The sequence below is a fragment of the Bolinopsis microptera genome, chromosome 7, assembly GCF_026151205.1.
Source record: "Bolinopsis microptera isolate Bmic1 chromosome 7, MBARI_Bmic_1.0, whole genome shotgun sequence".
NCBI classification, from domain to species: domain Eukaryota; kingdom Metazoa; phylum Ctenophora; class Tentaculata; order Lobata; family Bolinopsidae; genus Bolinopsis; species Bolinopsis microptera.
In genome coordinates, this window is record NC_087078.1 from 5,329,471 (window position 1) to 5,348,961 (window position 19,491).

The window sequence follows — 19,491 nt, forward strand, 5'->3', positions numbered from 1 at the left end:
GTAGAGACAGCTTTAAATAGAGTCTTTACGTCGTAGAGACAGCTTTAAATAGAGTCTCTACGTCGTAGAGACAGCTTTAAATAGAGTCTCTACGTCGTAGAGACAGCTTTAAATAGAGTCTCTACGTCTTAGAGTCTACGACCACCATAGTATCCCTGAGATAATTATCAGGTGACACTAAAAAGCAGAATTTCCCACAATTAATGTGTGCAATAATGACTACCTTGTCCGTATCGCAAAACGGACAGACTTTATTTAAACAGACATTAAAATTAAAGTTAGGGCCCCTAGCGTCCATGGTACCATTCGACCGCGGTAAGTGTACGAAGAACGTTTGCAAAGATTTATCTACAAAATGGCAAAAAGATCGGTAAATCTGCAGGGAAAATAGACACGAAATTGAATCATTAAGTTAGAATTCTAAGCACATAAATTTTACAATACATAATGGTTATACAAAAAATCCAATCTCCACAAATTATATGAACATTATAAAATTCGAAGTCGACCCAAAAATACCAAAACAAAAATACAAAATAATGAGAAATAATTACATCAACATTCAAAAGGGCAACAAACTACATATAAACTAGCTATAAACACGTAAAGGTTAACTAAGGAACTATAGCCGACTAATATAATAACTAACTAAACTAAACTAACTAACTAAAGTGTCAACTATAACTTTGCTAAAGGTAGGTCTGAGAAGTACCATCTTGACTTGTCAGCGTGACAGCCTTATCTCTTATATCTGTCTGAAATAGATAACATATACGAGTTGGTTTCAGGATAGATAAGAAGTTTGTTGCCTTAATAATAGACAATTTTTATCAACACTACTCTATCAAAATGTTTATAATCATCCAATGTTTCAACATCAAACATGCTTAACAAAAAAAATGTGATTTTGCACCAGTATACACCCCGACCAATTTTTCAATCCGAAAATTCCAGAGCAGTATAACTTAGAGCATGAGTATAACTTAGAGCAGTATAACTTATAGAGCAGTATAACTTATAGAGCAGTATAACTTAGAGCAGTATAACTTAGAGCAGTATAACTTAGAGCAGTATAACTTAGAGCAGTATTACTTAGGTTCAGTATAACTTAGGATCAATATATAATCAGTATACATATAAGAGCAGTTTCATAACTTAGGATCATTATATAATCAGTATATGTACTTATTGTACAGGAGCAGTATTATAACTTAGGATCAGTATAACTTAGGATCAGTATTCAGTATATAATCAGTAATATATATAGAAGCAGTATTATAACTTAGGATCAGTATATAATCAGTATATATATTAGGACGCAATGAAACTAGGAGCAGTGTATAATCAGTATATATATAGGAGCAGTAAAACTTAGGATCAGTATATAATCAGTAATTATATATATAGGAGCAGTATAACTTAGGATCAGTATATATATAGGAGCAGTATAACTTAGGATCAGTATATAAATCAGTATATAACTTGATAATCATAATGTTTTCTCACCTGACAGTGCGTGACGCTCCCACTACTTTCACTGGGGGTTCTTTGAAGGTCAGATCGGACCCCTAACGCTAAACTATAACGATCACTTCTGAAAGATAATCATGCCAGTAGGGATTCGTTTTACCCCTTCCAGAAAAATTGCATTTCTAATACAATGAAAGATTTTGTATCAGGCGATAAGCTGCTAAGATTATTCAAAAAGATTTTTTACTGGACCGAAATGTATGATTGGTGCGGTATTTTCTACCTGACAATTTTATTTAATAATCATGATCATGTTTGTGTTTATCTGCAGCCTCTATTGCAATTATGTCAACTTAATAAGGATTCAGTCTGTTTGGCAGACTGTATCCCTACCGGTTATGATGGTAGCGGTGGGGATTGGGTCCGCTTACCGCGTTCTCTCAAATTTCAGGACGTTGGCGAGTGCCGGGGTCATGCGAGTGACAGTGCTAGTAGGTTGAGTGGGTGGGGCCGGGGTCGCAGGACTCGGGACTATGTGGCAATCCGCCAGCAGGTTCTCTGTAGCGTCTACTCGCTTCACTTGGAACACTGCGTTACCGTGATCCTCTTTTGGGTCAGATGGTGGTGGGCACATCCGGTTGTGGTGTATTGTGGACTGGGACTGAAATATATTGTATAATGTATACCTTACTCGGGAATATTATAGCGGGTTAATTTATGACTGGGAAAATTAATGACCGGGAAAAATATGGCGGAATTTTTCTTCAAACCCAAAAACCCACAAACCTACAAACCTACAAACCTACAAACCTACAAACCTACAAACCTACAAACCTACAAACCTACAAACCTACAAACCTACAAACCTACAAACCTACAAACCTACAAACCTACAGACCCACAAACCTACAAACCTGGTTAGTATTAAGAGTAAGCTTGCTCCGCTCAGCCTCACTAGGTCTGTATTCTTGTCGCATCGTATTCGGGTTAAAGTGGTAAGAGTGGGCTGCATTACGACGCACCCTGTAGAATGATCAATTCCAGATCATCATGATGAGTAGAGCATATAAAAATGAATGCGGGCAAACAAATTTGAGAATCATAGTGCCAAGACCATGATTACCTTACGAGACATATTTAAATGGTACGAAAGTCGGTGGTTTTTCGGAAAAAAATACCATATTTTCGGACTACTAAATTTGACCAAAACCCATAATCATGGGTACCTAGAGTGTACCGCTGCCAGTGTCTCTCTTTTCCAAACAAAAGGAAATGATATTAATTTGAGGAACCGTCCGCTAATGCAAATTGATACCGAGAATGAAATCGGTCGCTCGCTTTTCCCCTTCATTTACGGCTTACGAATTGTAATAAAGCTTATTAAATGGGAAAAGCGAGCGACCGATTTCATTCTCGGTATCACTTTGCATTAGCGGACGGTTCCTCAAATTAATATCATTTCCTTTTGTTTGGAAAAGAGAGACACTGGCAGCGGTACACTCTACCCATGATTATGGGTTTTGGTCAAATATCATCTCTTTTTGATTATAATGTCAGGATAATTTACACAATCGAAACTTCATTAACAAGGAGGTAATTCCGACGATTTCGAAATTCTGCCTTTGAAAACGTTTCCTTGTGTTTAGTTAGGTATATCTGTCGATAACCGACTGAATATGGCACTTTTTACTCATTCAAGTTGGCATTAAATTCATATATAATGCCATTTAAATATCGTGGAAAGCAGAATATATTCGAAATCACGAATGAGCAAAATTCTCACCTTTCGCACGTGCAAACTTTGAGCGGACGTTGCGTGCGCATACAATATTGAATCACCGTAAATTTTTGCATAGTGGTATTTAATATATAGTTTGATAAGCATGCAAAGTTTCAGAAGATTTCAAAAAGAACTTGGATCACAACGGGACTCCAAAGTTGATAAAAATCGTGAAAATCAAAATTTTTAGTGATTTTAGCTATTTTAAATAAATTTGGGCGTGTCCCCACGTGTGCAACTTTTCGATTTTTAACTTTAAAACTAGCCTATAACACAATTTACACCTTTAAGAAGCAAAATTGAGCTCCACAACTCAAGGGATGACCCAACACCAGAGAATACTAATTTACAACTTTTGTGTTTTTATAAAATTATTCTTCAAAAAAGCACTAACTTCAATAGCAAATATCTTTATGAAGGAGCAAGGTAGGAAACTATTCCGGTAGATTTTCGGAATGCTTGAACAATTATCTAAGATGAAAATGTCCTCAGATTTTGAATAAAATTACTCCTTAATAGCGTAAAATCGATTTGAAAAGTTGTTACTTTGTCAAAAATCAAGTTTTTAAAACACTTAATTTGATGACGTCATCAAGTGATGATGATGACGTTAAATTATTTTTTAATACAATGTAAACTAAAGCTTAAACGATTATCTTTAAAACCTGTGGTTCGAGATGACTGTATCGTTTATACTTTCGAATCTACGGACACTTAAATGTAGGCTACAATTGACTGCAAAAAGCGTCTATATTATATATCTTCACGACAATCTGTTGTAAAACAGGGGTTCCAGAAAACCCACTTCACGATACTCCTGAAACATGAAATTTTTTTTACAGTCGATTTGGACAAGGTCTAGACGCCCTGCAAAGTTTCAGATCTCTAACTCAATTTTAACATGGTTTTTAAGGCACCTGAATATGGCGATTTTGGGTTTTTTACCTAATTTCGTATAACATGCTGGCGCGTATTTTGCGCAAATTTCTTAAAAACCTCCATATAACTATTTCTTATTCCTGTCATCTTTAACATTGAATTAGAATGTTTTGAACTTAAATGTACCTGCTGATCTACTTTCGATGAGTCTTAATGCCTGGAAATCAATAAAGGGGATATAATAGTATAGGGGGTAAATAGTATTGTGAATATAAGGGCGACGGTATAATGCTTGCCAGCATTGTGATTTTAGGTCACCGTCATTGTTCTCCCCGAATTATTTTTCACCAATTTTTCTTAATTATGACTTTTATATCGATTTACTATCAATATAGTGAGTTATAAATATGATTCATCAAACAAATGAACACTAGTATTCGATCATGAATTGCTTAAAAAATGATTTTGGACACGTTCCATTAAAAGTAAGCAAGCTCGGTCACTACTATATTGGCCAGGGCCGCAGGGCGGTGAAATTTCGGGAGTAGTGGAAGATAACAAACTCCGTCGGTCTCCTATACCGTCTGGATGATAAGTTAAGTTGAGGCTAACTTTCAAGGGCTCCGGAGTAATTATTTACAAGATGAAACAGTTGATCAGAGAAGATCTTTTTATTTAATTCTCTCAAATATTGGGTTTCAATTTTGTAAAATAAGGAAATTAAAATATCCCCAAATACCGTGATTTAATTTGGGGAATGAAATTTGTCGGAAAAAATCACCATATTTTCGTTCCCAAATCATTTAGGTCACCGGAGTTATGTCGAACATAAATATGTCTCGTAAGGTAGCTAAATGAGGATAAAATCTAAATTGTATTTTAGATGGTTCCAGTCATGTGGACTCTATGTGATTTTATTTTAACACTAAGTGTACCTGTAGATGACGTAAACGGATATGAGAATGAGGAAGAGTGCTCCCAAAACTCCAAACACAATTGAGAGCACAAGGACTGAGTGAGCTATTTTCTGTTGAGCTGCTGGTAAACCTGAACAGATAAATCAGTGTTAACTGTGAGAGGTAATCATGATTACCTCTAAAACTGATTTCTCTGTTTATGGGTCACATAATAAACATTGTTTATGTGTCCCCTAATAAACACTGTTTATGGGTCACGTAATACACACTGTTTATGGGTCACGTGGGTCACGCAATGGGTCACGCAATAGGTCACATGGTTGATAACTTTGTTAGAGGGTTAGGTTCAAGACATATATACCCCAGACGATAAGGCGTGCTGAAATGTAGATGATTGAAAAATTACTGAATATTTAATAGGTTGATTATGAAATTACGATAAAAAGTTTTGTTAAATGCTGAAACTTACTGGAGGTAGCAGTTACATCTCCCATTTCAGTTTTTAGAGTGATCTCCACCACTATGTTAGTGCTGTTTATCTTACTAGGAATCCTCATGTTCGGCATCTGGCTAGCTATTCCACTAGATTCTAAATTATCTTCTGCAATTATTAAAGATTTCATTTTAAAGCTCGATAGAGAAAGTGATGAAGCAGAAAAGCTCCTTCTTCAAGGGAGCCACGTCACCACATTACGCGTGCTTTTTAAAAATTACATTTATTTACATGACGAAATGAACCGTACTGTAAATTTGTTTTCTCGTAAGTTTAACTTACCTTTGTCCACAATCATGAGGCTCATAAAATCAGTTTTTATCTTAGTGGTGACGTTTCCAGCAGTGACAGTTACAGTGAAACAGCCTGGTGCTAAAACTCTGCTGTTGGGTCTGAACACTCCCCTCCAGTTAACCTGGATGTGGTATTATTATTTATATTATTATTCAATAATTTGGTATACAATACTCCTTTATAAAGGAGTATTGTATACCAAATTATTGATTGAGATAGCATGATGATTGATGACATTATATCGGATAGCAATTACCATTTCAGATATAAAATACGTATAACTAATAACTATACAAGGTTTAGACTTTAGAGTGAACACTGTTAGTTTACCTGAACCTGGTGTTCTGATATCACCTCCGTCTTCACTTGCTCTACCACCTCAGGCTCTGAAGAGAGTAAACAGAATTATGACACTGGTGTTCCGACATATGTTATAAGACGCCTACCAATTTTTTACGCCGCCGATTTTATCCAAAACGGCGGCGGCGGGATAAAATGTTTCGGCGGCGGCGTATAGGCGTGAAGTAACGTGATTTTAAAATGAATAGGAGTCTAGTTATAATAATAGCAGATCGGAGGAGACTTGAGGAATTCAGGGGCAGTAGTCTTACACAAATGTACGTGTTCCAACCGTACTTTAAGTAATGCACAAACAATAATCAAAGCAATATCCGTATTAATTGGTTTTTAGATCTCTGAGCTACTATCAGGTTAGTTACTTATGATATGATGAAGTAAATATTGGTTAGATTCGCAGGTTCTTTATGCTTTTATGGTCTGGCAGCCCATTTGAGGGTCTAGTCGATAAAATTCAAAAATAACATGGCAAAAACAAAATTCTGCGCATGTACGCCATTTACTCATTTACGCCATATTCACTGTTTCTAACCGTCGGCGGCGTGGTTGGAAAATCTTCTGTAGTGGCGGCGATTGGTCGAGGCGGCATGTAACACTGACACCTACCACCCAGCACCCCCCTTCTTTGGGCTAGTAATAAGATAAAGATTCTCGTGTAAATCAAAAAAGACAATTAATCAGTGAAGCTGTCAGTTCGAAATGAAGTTATTACCTCGATGGGGTGTAACTATCTTTTTAGTAAGTTTCACATCGTCAGCAACAAAGGTGTACATGTAAGCTGAGTAGCTCTGTAACGTGTCCGTGTGCTCAATCGTCTGTTCGTCTAACTGCCGGAAACTTAACACATCTACTTTACTCATTTCAGTGCAGTTGTTTAACTCGCAGTATGTCCGGAACAGGGTTCCTGAGGACTATTATCTGATATCTGTGTTGGAATATTGTCCGGAACAGGGTTCCTGGGAACTATTATCTGATATCTGTGTTGGAGTACATTATAACCACAAACTCTAGTGTGTAGGGCATCAGATTTTAATAGCAGATTAAAAGGTTGATGATTAGCTTACTAATTTCATGTATGGTATTCTCCAGATCACGCTTTGATCTGACGAGTCCAGTATTCTTTACTCGGATGAGGAGTGTGAGGTTGGTGTCTAGTAACCGGGTGTAGACATCTCCCTCTTCGTAGGAGTCGACTGTAAAACCCTTCATACCTGTAGGTATTGAGATCCAATAAGTCGCTAGTCGGAAATATTCGGCAAGTCGGCGATATATTTTTATTTAAAGAGGCAACCGTAAATTGATAATTTCTAAATTGCTGTTCTTGTTTTGTAGAATGTGTTATGACTTATGGTTGACTGCATTTTAGGGACCACAATATCAATGTAACGATCAGCTATTGCGAACTATTGTAGTTTGATGGGGTAACGAAACTCGGTGCTGTTGGATACCACACGAAATTATTATAGTTTGTCACTGTCCGATTGCTGCATCGGTTTAATTTACTATAAAGATTTTCAGTTACATACCTTGATAAAATGTGACTCGATCTGAAGTAGACGCTTCTGTAACAGAATTGTTTGAGTTGCTACCTTCTGTAACTGGGACTGTTACTTTTCCGGAGGTTTCATTTCCATCCTTGGTTGAAGGGTCTGTAACGTTTCCGGAGGTTTCATTTCCATCTTTAGTAGAAGGCACTGTAACTTTTCCGGAAGTTTCATTTCCGTTTTTAGTTGGAGACTCTGTTACTTTTCCGGAGGTTTCATTTCCATATTGAGTAGAAGGGACTGTAACCTTTCCGGAGGTTTCATTTCCATTTTTAGTTGGAGACTCTGTTACTTTTCCGGAGGTTTCATTTCCATATTTAGTAGAAGGCACTGTAACTTTTCCGGAAGTTTCATTTCCATCTTTAGTTGGAGAGTCTGTAACTTTTCCGGAGGTTTCATTTCCATCTTTAGTAGAAGGGACTGTAACTTTTCCGGAGGTTTCATTTCCGTCTTTAGTAGAAGGCACTGTGGCTTTTCCGGAGGTTTCGTCTCCATCTTTAGTAGAAGGAACTGTAACTTTTCCGGAAGTTTCATTTCCGTTTTTAGTTGAACGGTCTATGACTTTCCTAGAGGTTTCATTTCCATCTTTAGTTGGAGAGTCTGTAACTTTTCCGGAGGTTTCATTTCCATCTTTAGTAGAAGGCACTGTAACGTTTCCGGAGGTTTCATTTCCATCCTTAGTAGAAGGCACTGTAACTTTTCCGGAGGTTTCATTTCCGTTTTTAGTTGAACGGTCTATGACTTTCCCAGAGGTTTCATTTCCATCTTTAGTTGGAGAGTCTGTAACTTTTCCGGAGGTTTCATTTCCATCTTTAGTAGAAGGGACTGTAACTTTTCTGGAGGTTTCATTTATATCTTTAGTAGAAGGGACTGTAACTTTTCCGGAGGTTTCATTTCCATCTTTAGTTGGAGAGTCTGTAACTTTTCCGGAGGTTTCATTTCCATCTTTAGTAGAAGGGACTGTAACTTTTCCGGAGGTTTCATTTCCATCTTTAGTAGAAGGGACTGTTACATTCCCGGAGGTTTTATTTCCATCTTTAGTAGAAGGGACTGTTACATTCCCGGAGGTTTCATTTCCATCTTTAGTAGAAGGGACTGTAACTTTTCCGGAGGTTTCATTTCCATCTTTAGTAGAAGGCACTGTAACTTTTCCGGAGGTTTCATTTCCATCTTTAGTAGAAGGAACTGTGACTTTTCTGGAGGTTTCATTTCCATTTTTAGTAGAAGGCACTGTGACTTTTCTGGAGGTTTCATTTCCATCCTTAGTAGAAGGGAATGTAACTTTTCCGGAGGTTTCATTTCCATCCTTAATTGGAAAGTCTGTAACTTTTCCGGAGGTTTCATTTCCATCCTTAGTTGGAAAGTCTGTAACTTTTCCGGGGGTTTCATTTCCATCCTTAGTTGGAGAGTTTGTTACTTTTCCGGAGGTTTCATTTCCATCCTTAGTTGGAGAGTTTGTTACTTTTCCGGAGGTTTCATTTCCATCCTTGGTTGAAGGGTCTGTAACTTTTCCGGAGGTTTCATTTCCATCCTTAGTTGGCAAGTCTGTAACTTTTCCGGAGGTTTCATTTCCATCCTTAGTTGGAGAGTTTGTTACTTTTCCGGAGGTTTCATTTCCATCCTTAGTTGGAGGGATTGTTACTTTCCCGGAGGTTTCATTTCCATCCTTAGTTGGAGGGATTGTTACTTTCCCGGAGGTTTCATTTCCATCCTTAGTTGGAGGGATTGTTACTTTCCCGGAGGTTTCATTTCCATCTTCAGTTGGGGCACTATTTGGAATAACAGGATATTAGTTATTTGGAAAGAGAAGGTTCAACGACACCTAAACATTTCATAAAGGAGTATTTTACTTCTATCAATTGCGATACATGGTTACAGTAAACAACAAATTAGTAACCTGGCTAAAAGTTTCACGTCACTCAATGTAGAGGACTGAGCTCCGATGATCTCAATTTGAAACACGTGACCTCTTTGCAACTTCACTGACACTCGAGATAAGGGGTAATAGTACTGGTCAGACCTGAAGAGTAGATACTGTTAGAGACTGTTAGAGACTGTTAGAGACTGTTAGAGACTGTTAGAGACTGTTAGAGACTGTTAGAGACTGTTAGAGACTGTTAGAGACTGTTAGAGACTGTTAGAGACTGTTAGAGACTGTCAGCGACTGTTAGAGACTGTTAGAGACTGTTAGAGACTGTTAGAGACTGTTAGAGACTGTTATAGACTGTTAGAGACTGTTAGAGACTGTTAGAGACTGTTAGAGACTGTTAGAGACTGTTAGAGACTGTTGTAGTTTTAACTTTGAGACAAAGAAGCACGTGACCTAACATATCTAAAGCATCAAACTAATATATTCCCACTATTAGGACTAAGAATATTTCAAACAACATATACAAGTGAAAACAAAACATTATTCGATGAGTTCATAGGTCAAAAGAGGAAGATAACAAACCTTAAGGAAGTTGTGTTAGAATCTATCAGCCCGTTTACAAAGATTTGATCAACATATCCTGGGCCCTTGTTCGTCGTGTAAAATACCGCGGACACCTAGGATGTAAGGTTAGCTGTTAACATATAAGCATATAATTTACAATGCTAACTGTTAACCGTAATGGTAATATCAAAATGTAATAGTGATGGTTATGAATAAGGGGGAGGGGGGGGGGGGGCATGTCCGCATATGTCCGCCTATGTCCGTGTTTGTTTTTGGATTTTATCATTTATGAGATAACCGGTCATTGGCGGACGTGTCAGCCCCTCTCCCCCACCCAATAATACAAAGGTTATACTACATATTTATATAACAGCTTAAAAACTGGGTTCTTTATATCATATTATTGGTTTAATCAATATCTAGAATGGACCTATCAGTTCTACCCGTTTTTCGATAAGAAATATGATTTACCCGTGAATCTTATCCATAAGTAAGATTCATGGGCTACTGCTTAGCTCAGATAATCTAATTTGGTGTGCAGTCAACTTCCAAAACACGTGAGGCGTATCTGCGCGTGGCAGTATCTCAACAACACTTAAATCATGGCTATTCAAATGTAATATCAGATTTCACATGATTAAGATAAAATACCAGTAAAATAATATGACAGACAGACGTTTTTCTGCTTTGTACGTGAAGTTTCTGTTTTAGGTGTGGTTTTTACTTACATCTTGTGATTTTTACATAATATGCCAGATCGTAATGGTTAATATGTTACTACTTAAAGACCCTTAAGTTTCTTTGCCTTAAGCGATCCCCTTAAGTGTGCGCTAACTGTGCCAAGTGTTTTATCAGTAATATCTGAGGCACGGAAGACTTGTATTTTGAAACAGTGCCAACACATATTTTTACATCATGACAGAATGAACTTCCTTCTCAGTAATAGTCTGCAGATAGTGATACATCACTATTTGTTTAGGTATTTTAGCAGCATGTAGTGATCGTTTAGTTGTTTTGTGTTTAAAATCCATTCTTGACCGTATTAATTGTAAAAAATATCGTTTAAAAATGAGGAAATAGGGGATTTTAAGTCTTTTCTTAATTATGGTATTGGTTACAATTTCAACTCCAGTTAAAAAAAACTTTAAAACGCAGATGAATGAATCTTTACTGGATCAGAATAACAATTCCACCCTTGGAATAGATCCGGCTGATCTGTTACCATGGCAACTACGTTTCTTTTTGTCAGTATATTTAGTAGGGGCGATGATTTTCTGTTTCTTCTCAAACGTCATGATTACAGGTAATTTTATTCAGCAGATTTGACTTACTAAGTTTACAATCCTTTAAGGAGGGCACTATATCTCCACAGAAAGCACGCCCAATTTGACACGTATGACTATGATCATGAAATAGTCCTTCTACTTGATTGATTATGCACTAAGTTGACGTGTTTCGACCGAAATTGAACTAGGTTCGTTTAAAGCTAAGTCTTGAGGTACCTCGACCAAAGCTACTCAGTACTCATGCTATTGTGATTTTCACGGAGACATAAGACAGACAGCGTTTTTGAGTTTGTTATCCCCTTTGAAAACTATTCAAAGCGATTATAATAAGTAAATATATTGATTCTAAAAACATCGTAGAAGATTTGATCTCGATTCATGAAGTTTGAAAGAAGTTACTGCATTGCGAGCAATTTAAATTCGGGGCTTTTGTGCTTTCTGTGGATAAATATACCGCGCCATATTTTAATTTGTATTTGCTAATCCAATCAACGATATTCCAAAATTCTGTACAAACCTTCCTTAACAACAAATAATATCACAAAATCAAAAAAGCTAACAAGTCGAGATTCCAATTTTCTCTGACCCCCCTCAGACTACCTAAAGAAATGTCGCCAAGTCTTCCTCCGGATGGATCCTGTATCACTGCACTGTATTCATCATCTAGCAGTATCTGACATAATATTTCAGATGATACGCATATTTCCCATGGCAACCACCACCATTGTAGGTAGGTTTTTATATCCATCCGCGGCGAGCGAAAACGCAAGTGCTGGCTATATTGTTTACATCTCGGAGTGTATACATAGTGGTCACTATTTATATCTCGGAGTGTATACATAGTGGTCACTGGTCACTATATACTTCTCACTGATCAGTGATTACTAATTAATGATTACGATAATGTTTTATTGGTTTATTCTCTGTCCACCCTCTATATTATCAACAAAACGCTACATTTAGATTGGTTTGTTTGCAGAATTTTAATTGATATTTCTTGATCTGGCTTATTTCAGGAAGATGGGTATTTGGAGATAAGCTGTGTTTTCTAAACTCAATTCTAAAGTACGCTCCAGTCACAGCTTCCCTCTACTTCCTGCTATTTATAATTCTCCTACAGGTTAGTCACAACACACTTGGCATATAGTTGATAAACACTCTAAACCTAGCTGGATTTTAACTGTATAAATTCTTCCTCAATAAAATAGAGGTGACAATGTTAACAAGTTTCTGTGTTCAGGTGTGTAAGGTAGGTAGATCGGAGGAGTTTGTTTGCTCCCGAAGTACAGTTGGACGAGGTAGACTCCTAGTACTGGTACTCTGGGCAGCAGCCGCCCTCTCCAGCCTCCTGCTCGCCATCAAGAACCAGGACTACTGGTTCCAGCCCTGGAATATCGGGTGTGAAGTGGACGACTCTACCCGGTTTAAAGTGATCGTTCTGATCACCATGTTCGGGATCCCTCTCCTCTTCCTGCTCCTCCTCCTATCCATACTCGTGTTCCTGTGTTGCGTGTGTTGTCCAAACAGGTTCGACACCAGGGCTACACTAATAGTTGAACTGTCCATACTCTTCATCCTAACAACAGCTCCCTCAATGTCACTAAACTTGTGGAGGCAGTATGGTGGCAGCGTGCCCCCCTGGACTGGAGTGCTGGATAATACCCTTTACACAATATTCGTGGTTTTGCGACCTATTCTGTACACAACAGTGTGTCACAACTTTAAAGATCACGTGATTAGCACACTGTGTTGTGGTAGAAGAAGGGTAGCTCAGGACTGCTCCTATGATACAGTCACAAATCAGGAGCTTTTTGATAAATAACCAGTTCATACTAAAGTTGCTTCATTTCCAAGATGAAAGCGAAGCAGATCAAATAAATAAGAAAATGAAGACCACACAAACAACAGTACTCACATCAAACGGTTGGGGTAGTTCCAGCAAGTGGTTAATGTTGATAACTTGAGGTGTTACACTCATACTAACACTGTCCGTCATGTTCCAGGTATAGCAACTGCTTCTGTGCGGCACTGGGTGCTCCGCATTGCATTGACATTCCGACCTGAACAAATTACATATTTCAACACAGCGACCTGTTTGAAAACGGCATGAGATGTTGTTAAAACATCATCGTGTAATGTGGATAGTGAAATCTTTTATTTTCATATCATAATACTGTATTTTCTAATAATTTAGACTTTTTGACCGCAATAAATACCTTTGATTATGTAAAATTGTTGTTTTAAAGATGGAAACAGCTTCGTCCATTAAGGACTCAACACTAGTTACTGTATTGAACTTCGTGTTCTCGTCAAGTATCATAGGAATCTTTTCATCAATTTTCACGGTTATCAGATCACTGAGAATTAACGATACCCTCTCAAACTGTCCGTTAACCTAGATAGAATCTTCATTCAACAGAAAAATTATAGATGATTTATTCCCTAAAGTTATATTTTAATAATCAATCGTGGAAGTTCTAAATAACCGTACACTCGGACTTCGAGGTTTTTCTTTCCTGGTGAGTAATCGGAGAAAAAACTTTTCCAATCACGTAACATGGCCATATAAGGAAGTTGGTCTAATTTCTCGTTAGGGTTGGGGTTTTAGCATATGCTTCAGTTAGGGATTGCGTTATAGAGGAAACATGTAGGTGCGCTAATATCTTGAAAATAGTGCGATTCCGCAACTACCTAGATTTTTTATATATGCAGCAAATTTTGAAATACAAAACACCGCAATTAAGCAGAACAATTCGCCAAATTTCCAGCACAATAAACAAAAAACTGTCGCAGAAGATGAGTGTCAAGGTTGTGTAATGGTGAGGATTACATTTTCATAACGACCTTACAATATAATTTAACTCTTGAGCGTTCCACTTTTAACTCTGAATCTGGTCTACAATCGTCAGGGCGGAAATATTTACGAAAGACTAATTTTTCTCAGATAAGTGATAATATGGTTATCTTTACGCCGATAAGCCTAGAACATTTAGTTAAACATCGACTGAAAATCTACAAGCAGGCTTTCAGTTGTAATTAAGCAAGTTATTATTTTCAAAAGTTCAATTTGAGATTCCTGAACGTATTCCATACCTTGGTCAATATATCCCTAGAATTATCTCTCAATTTCAGATAGTAAATCTCGATGTAGTCGTTGGAGATAGACACCACCAAATCATCTTCCTTACCGTTCATTATCATAACATTCAACACATTTTCAAGTTTCCTGAAATGGTCAGAATTGCGATTGTTGCACAATTGTTATTGTAGGCTAAGCACTAGTGCCCTAGGTAAATCGTACTCCGTTTTATAGATCAAGATTGTAGAGTACTTTTGTAGAGTAGGAGCTAATTACAATTACTATTATTGATTATGCTGAATGGTTCTGAAATTTTCAACCGCTGGTTGCTTGATATCAGAAAATGGTTTTTTAAGATTACCGAAATGTTTTGAAATTTCTTATCTCGTGCACCTGCCATTGAACCCTGTGATCCTATGATAAGGACCCGGCAATAGCCCTTGGATCACAAGCAGAAACTATTTGTCGAACTAGAGTACGCTACCTGGACTCTAGTTCGACACGTACCGAAGTTCGACAGGGGTAATTTCTTGCGAACTTAAGTTGTCGAACTAGAGTGCATGTCAAACTAAAGTACGTGAATCAAAAATTGATATTTCATTCCATCTAAACTGTGCGATAAGTGGAAATTTCTCAATTTGTGATCATTCTCTTGTTTTGCTTTGAAATAAGTATATAGTGTGGACACTTAAATCTTTCATCATAAAAACTGAACGTAATACACAATTATACACCACAGTAATTAAAAAGCTGTACCTTGGTATCTGAACGGTAAGTGTAAAGTTCCCATATTCGTAGCATCGATAGGCATCAGCATCTAAAAATAACAATCAATAATTCAAAAGAAAGGCAGGCATCAACATACTAAAAATAATAATCAATAATTCAAAATAAAGGCATACTAAAAATGATAGGCAATATTTCAAAAGAATTAATTTTGAAGAAGAGCTCAAAAAGAGATTATAAGGGACTTAATAAACTTATTTGCCTGTTAGAGAACAAGTAGTAACAGGGCCAGAATCTTTAAACCGACACCTAGGTGCACACCCTGAATCATCCTCACACACCTTCTGACTGGTGAACTGAAACAGTATTTCTCTCTTACAAATCTTAGAATATATTTTTAAAATGAAAGACAAACAGCTATAGGTGGACATCAAATTCGTATTGCATCGTAAATCCTGTTTTAAAACAATTTAATTGTAATTGGCAAATGAATCGTGAAAGAATGTTTTGTCCTCGTAAGAGCAAACCTTGGGTGTGAATATAAAATTTGCGTAGCAAGAAAATATGAGATTCCATACTGAGAGTAGTTTTACATTCATCCTAAAACAAGTGTAAAATAAGTGTAAAATAAGTGTAAAATAAGTGTAAAATAAGTGTAAAACAAGTGTAAAATAAGTGTAAAACAAATGTAAAATAAGTGTAAAATAAGTATTTTTTAATGTTTTCTGAGCAGTCAAATGACTTGTTTTTCACCCGAAACTCTGTCACATTTATTACTAAAATTTAGTTGAACTTGCCAATAAAGCCAGCAGACAACTTGCAATTAACATTTCAAGAAGAAACTCTGTCTATTTATACGAGATAGCTGCAAAGAAATTATAAAGTAGTAAAAAGGAGGGTGAAATTTAGCAGTACGCTTAATAAATGTGATTTGCCGCGATGTAAATGTTAGCTAATCTTCAAAAAGATAAGAGCAACATAATATATCAGTATAAAATAAATGAAATAGATTTTGACGTTGCAGTATTATATTATGGTGAACTGCTATCTACAGTTACAGCAAATTTCTACTATGCTTATTGTAAGTAATATTTTCTCCCTTCCTCCACTCACACTGATTACTGACCCACCAACCTCACTATTCAGTATTGAGGTAAGAAAACTATTTTATTGTTTGTAATACTGAAGGGGATGATTTTTAAGCTGTCATATGTCTTGTTTGAGATTATTATTATTGTTTTTCGATTGCATCCTAATAGTTTGATACATTAGCATTTGCTTTCAAGTTTAAATGATCAAAATCAAAATAAAGTGAGTCAGACACAAAAGTTTATAGAATTTAGATGTTATGTGTATTTCAAACACTGAGCTGCTCGATGAATTTGTTATATTCATTATCTATAAAACGTTAATATTTTTAATTCTATTGGGAATTAGACAGTTAGAAATAAAACATCAAATTAGGGAAAATATGTAGTATTGCATGACTATCGTCTATCATAGTCCATACTGGTAACAAATACAATATCCATGTTTCATACAGTAACGAGTAACTACTTATATAATTATTTTTTTTAAAGTTTAAAATTGAAAAGCAGTTGCATGTCTATCAGTAAATGCCCAAACTCGCCTAATTAACTCAGATTGACGTTATTTAATCAATGAAATTTTAAAAACACTAATTTTTCATTCAAGATCAACGACCTTCTAATTCATTCGATGGTAATGAAATATTTCGTTCTACTACTTAAACTCAGCAAATAAATTACAATTTTTAAATTTAAGTTCAAAAACTAGAAGCCACTATGCAATGGAAACATTAACCGAATAGAAATATCATCAATCATCGATGATTACTTGTTGATTACATACATAATATAATACTGTAGTGTATTAGAAGATAAGATAAACGTTTCAAATAATATTTAGTAAATTAAATGATTTTGCCAATTTACCGATAATAGTAGTCACAATTAACATATAAACTAAGTAAAATGTTAGTTTATAGTTTTCAAAAATACAAATCAGGGACTTAATTAAAGATAACAATTTAGAATGTCCATGATTGAAGAAGAATTAATACACCGCGAATCCCATAAGTCTAGCTCGCATCATCTCTTCTTCGGTAGCACCTGATTTGAAGAAATATTATCTCAAAAGTTGCATTATTATGTAACATTTACAGTTACAGATTACTACGTTAATTAATATAAATCACCATATGACGGAAAGGTTAAGTTTTTATTTATCTCATGAATGTTATTTTTGAAGTCAAGTGTGGTCAGTACCTTAGTAAGATTATCTCGGTAGCAAGGCTTTATGATAGGTCCCCGCAACGATCGATCTGACCGTCCTCCAGATCTTTTATCAGCTCAATAACCTTGTCAGTTATCGTCATACCAAACAGTTTATCTGAATTAAAAGAGAAGTGAAAACAAGTTAACAACTATTAACAATATGTAGATAGCATACATTGGCATAATGAGCTATGAGCGAGTTTGGAGTTTAAGATTTTGCGACAGTTGCAGTTTAATGCTTTAATGGTATTCTATAATATTTCGTATGCGTGTACGATTTATTAAAACTTAAAAGATACGGTTTTGTAACCGGTGATTTTTTAAGCATAAATCAATTTATTTAAAAAGTAATGAATATAAACATAAATTACGAAAAAATATTACATAAACTTAACTGTAGTATATTGGTATCTTACTGCTAATGGAGTCCCAAGTTGTGGTGAGTTGTTGATATAGTCGATGAGTAAAGGTTTTATTATAATAAGCGGGCGAATACAGTATGTCCCACTTCGTTAGATTGCCTTTTTGAAGCGCACATTTAGACTCGGTTACGTTCTTTAACTCAAACTTGGTATCCTCCAACTCCAGCTTTGTGTCCTCAAGCAGACGTTTTGTCTCATTCAACTCTCCTCCCATAGCTCCCAGCTCCCTTCTGGCTCCCGATAGTTCACTTCTCGTTTCATTCAGCTCTCCTCCTATCACCCCTAGGTTACTCTTTACCCCAACTAGTGCCTCCTGGGTTGAGTTGAACAGTCCCTGAACTTCCAGTAGCTCTGTCTGTGTCCTGTTCAGCTTTCTCTGAGTTGCTATTGCTCCATTCTCAGCTTCTTTTAATCGAGTCTGTAGTTCAGTAAATACAAGACATCTTGTGTCTAAGTCCTGCACAGTACCAGATCTACTCAGCTTCACAATATCTTCCCACTTTATAACTCTATACTCCTCCAACTGTTCAGGTATCTCTGTACAGAGACCACCTGAAGACATGGCAGCTACTTCTGTAACTGTCATTTCCTTCGAGTATACGTTAAAGTTATATAGCTCGCCACCGAAATAGTGACCATGACCTGTATTACTATCCCCAAATGTTAATGTTCCACCTGTCTGCAGCTTCCTACCGGAGGTTGTGGTCTCTGTACCTGCTAGTTGACCATTAACGTAGATTCTGAAGGTTCTAGAAGCGAGGCTCCACGTGGAGCAGTACATAAACCATGTACCTACTGGCGAGGTAAACTTGCTAGTCAGAGCATTATCCAGGGAGCTGGATGTAAACAGTCTGTTGTAGTAGCCGCTATCTGACATGAATATCTCGTAACCAGAGATAAAATAACCGAATGGGCAACGGCCACTTCCTGATTGGAGCTTGCGAACCCACGCACAAATAGTAAATTTGTCTGTCAAGCGAGCCATGTCCGGGTTATATGATACATAGCTACTAGATTCAGCAAACTTAAGAGCTGTATAACTCTTGCTATCACTGGCTGCGGTAGTGAAACCTGGACATGCAACAAATACCAATAACACGGAGAGGATAACACGTAACATAGTGACTCGGTTGAGATATCGATCTAAAAATATAACTGGACTGATCTGAATAGTTAGTCAAACCCTTTAAATAATGAAGGGTCAGTGTTAGGAGTAACGCGTGAAAGTTCCGTGACTTTGGACACCCCCCAGATCAGTCTTGTTGCATCCTGATAAGATAAAAGGTCGATGATAGGATACTAGGCTTTCCTGTTTTACTTTTAGTGCTTGACGGTGATCCGGACATCGGTACCATATTTTGTAAGATATAATAGTCTTTAGATAGCATAATTTATACTGGTTAACAAAATGTTATACTTGTGAGGCGTCTTGTCATAATCTAATGTCTTGTAAGGGTTTGATCATTGATGTAAGCATGTAAGTTGCGATGATGATTTCGAGATTTTCTAATAA

At 36.6% G+C, this 19,491-nt stretch overlaps 3 protein-coding genes across 3 annotated transcripts; 1 reads left to right on the forward strand and 2 right to left on the reverse strand.

Annotated features, from left to right (window-relative positions):
* Nucleotides 1-396: 396 nt before the first annotated feature.
* On the reverse strand, nt 397-10,656 carry LOC134818185 (mucin-2-like). The gene is made up of 13 exons (XM_063827625.1): nt 10,640-10,656; nt 9,632-9,754; nt 7,717-9,503; nt 7,255-7,401; nt 6,903-7,094; nt 6,164-6,219; nt 5,822-5,954; nt 5,516-5,647; nt 5,065-5,176; nt 2,385-2,493; nt 1,902-2,131; nt 1,507-1,594; nt 397-755 (listed from the first exon to the last, which is right to left on the reverse strand). The coding sequence occupies exons 1-13, from the start codon at nt 10,654-10,656 to the stop codon at nt 690-692; spliced, it is 3,192 nt and encodes a 1,063-aa protein (XP_063683695.1). The 3' UTR covers nt 397-689.
* A 671-nt stretch (nt 10,657-11,327) lies between these two features.
* On the forward strand, nt 11,328-13,660 carry LOC134817791 (uncharacterized). The gene is made up of 4 exons (XM_063827117.1): nt 11,328-11,471; nt 12,050-12,184; nt 12,471-12,574; nt 12,695-13,660. Exons 1-4 carry the CDS (start codon nt 11,435-11,437, stop codon nt 13,274-13,276), a joined length of 858 nt encoding a protein of 285 aa, XP_063683187.1. The 5' UTR covers nt 11,328-11,434; the 3' UTR covers nt 13,277-13,660.
* Nucleotides 13,661-16,759: 3,099 nt separating this feature from the next.
* Nucleotides 16,760-19,134, reverse strand: LOC134818309 (uncharacterized). Its single transcript, XM_063827814.1, has 3 exons — nt 17,973-19,134; nt 17,548-17,671; nt 16,760-17,391 (listed from the first exon to the last, which is right to left on the reverse strand). Exons 1-2 carry the CDS (start codon nt 19,096-19,098, stop codon nt 17,577-17,579), a joined length of 1,221 nt encoding a protein of 406 aa, XP_063683884.1. The 5' UTR covers nt 19,099-19,134; the 3' UTR covers nt 16,760-17,391; nt 17,548-17,576.
* Nucleotides 19,135-19,491: the final 357 nt, after the last annotated feature.

Coding starts and splice junctions, on each gene's coding strand:
- LOC134818185 (XM_063827625.1), bottom strand. Junction 7,402..7,716: donor TCGAGTCACATTTTATCAAG/GTATGTAACTGA, acceptor CAATACCTACAG/GTATGAAGGGTTTTACAGTC. Junction 2,132..2,384: donor TTACTCTTAATACTAACCAG/GTTTGTAGGTTT, acceptor AATATATTTCAG/TCCCAGTCCACAATACACCA.
- LOC134817791 (XM_063827117.1), top strand. CDS start 11,435: ATGATTTTCTGTTTCTTCTCAAACGTCATGATTACAG. Junction 12,185..12,470: donor GGCAACCACCACCATTGTAG/GTAGGTTTTTAT, acceptor GGCTTATTTCAG/GAAGATGGGTATTTGGAGAT. Junction 12,575..12,694: donor TATTTATAATTCTCCTACAG/GTTAGTCACAAC, acceptor TTCTGTGTTCAG/GTGTGTAAGGTAGGTAGATC.
- LOC134818309 (XM_063827814.1), bottom strand. CDS start 19,098: ATGTTACGTGTTATCCTCTCCGTGTTATTGGTATTTGTTGCATGTCCA. Junction 17,672..17,972: donor AACTTGGGACTCCATTAGCA/GTAAGATACCAA, acceptor CTTTTAATTCAG/ATAAACTGTTTGGTATGACG.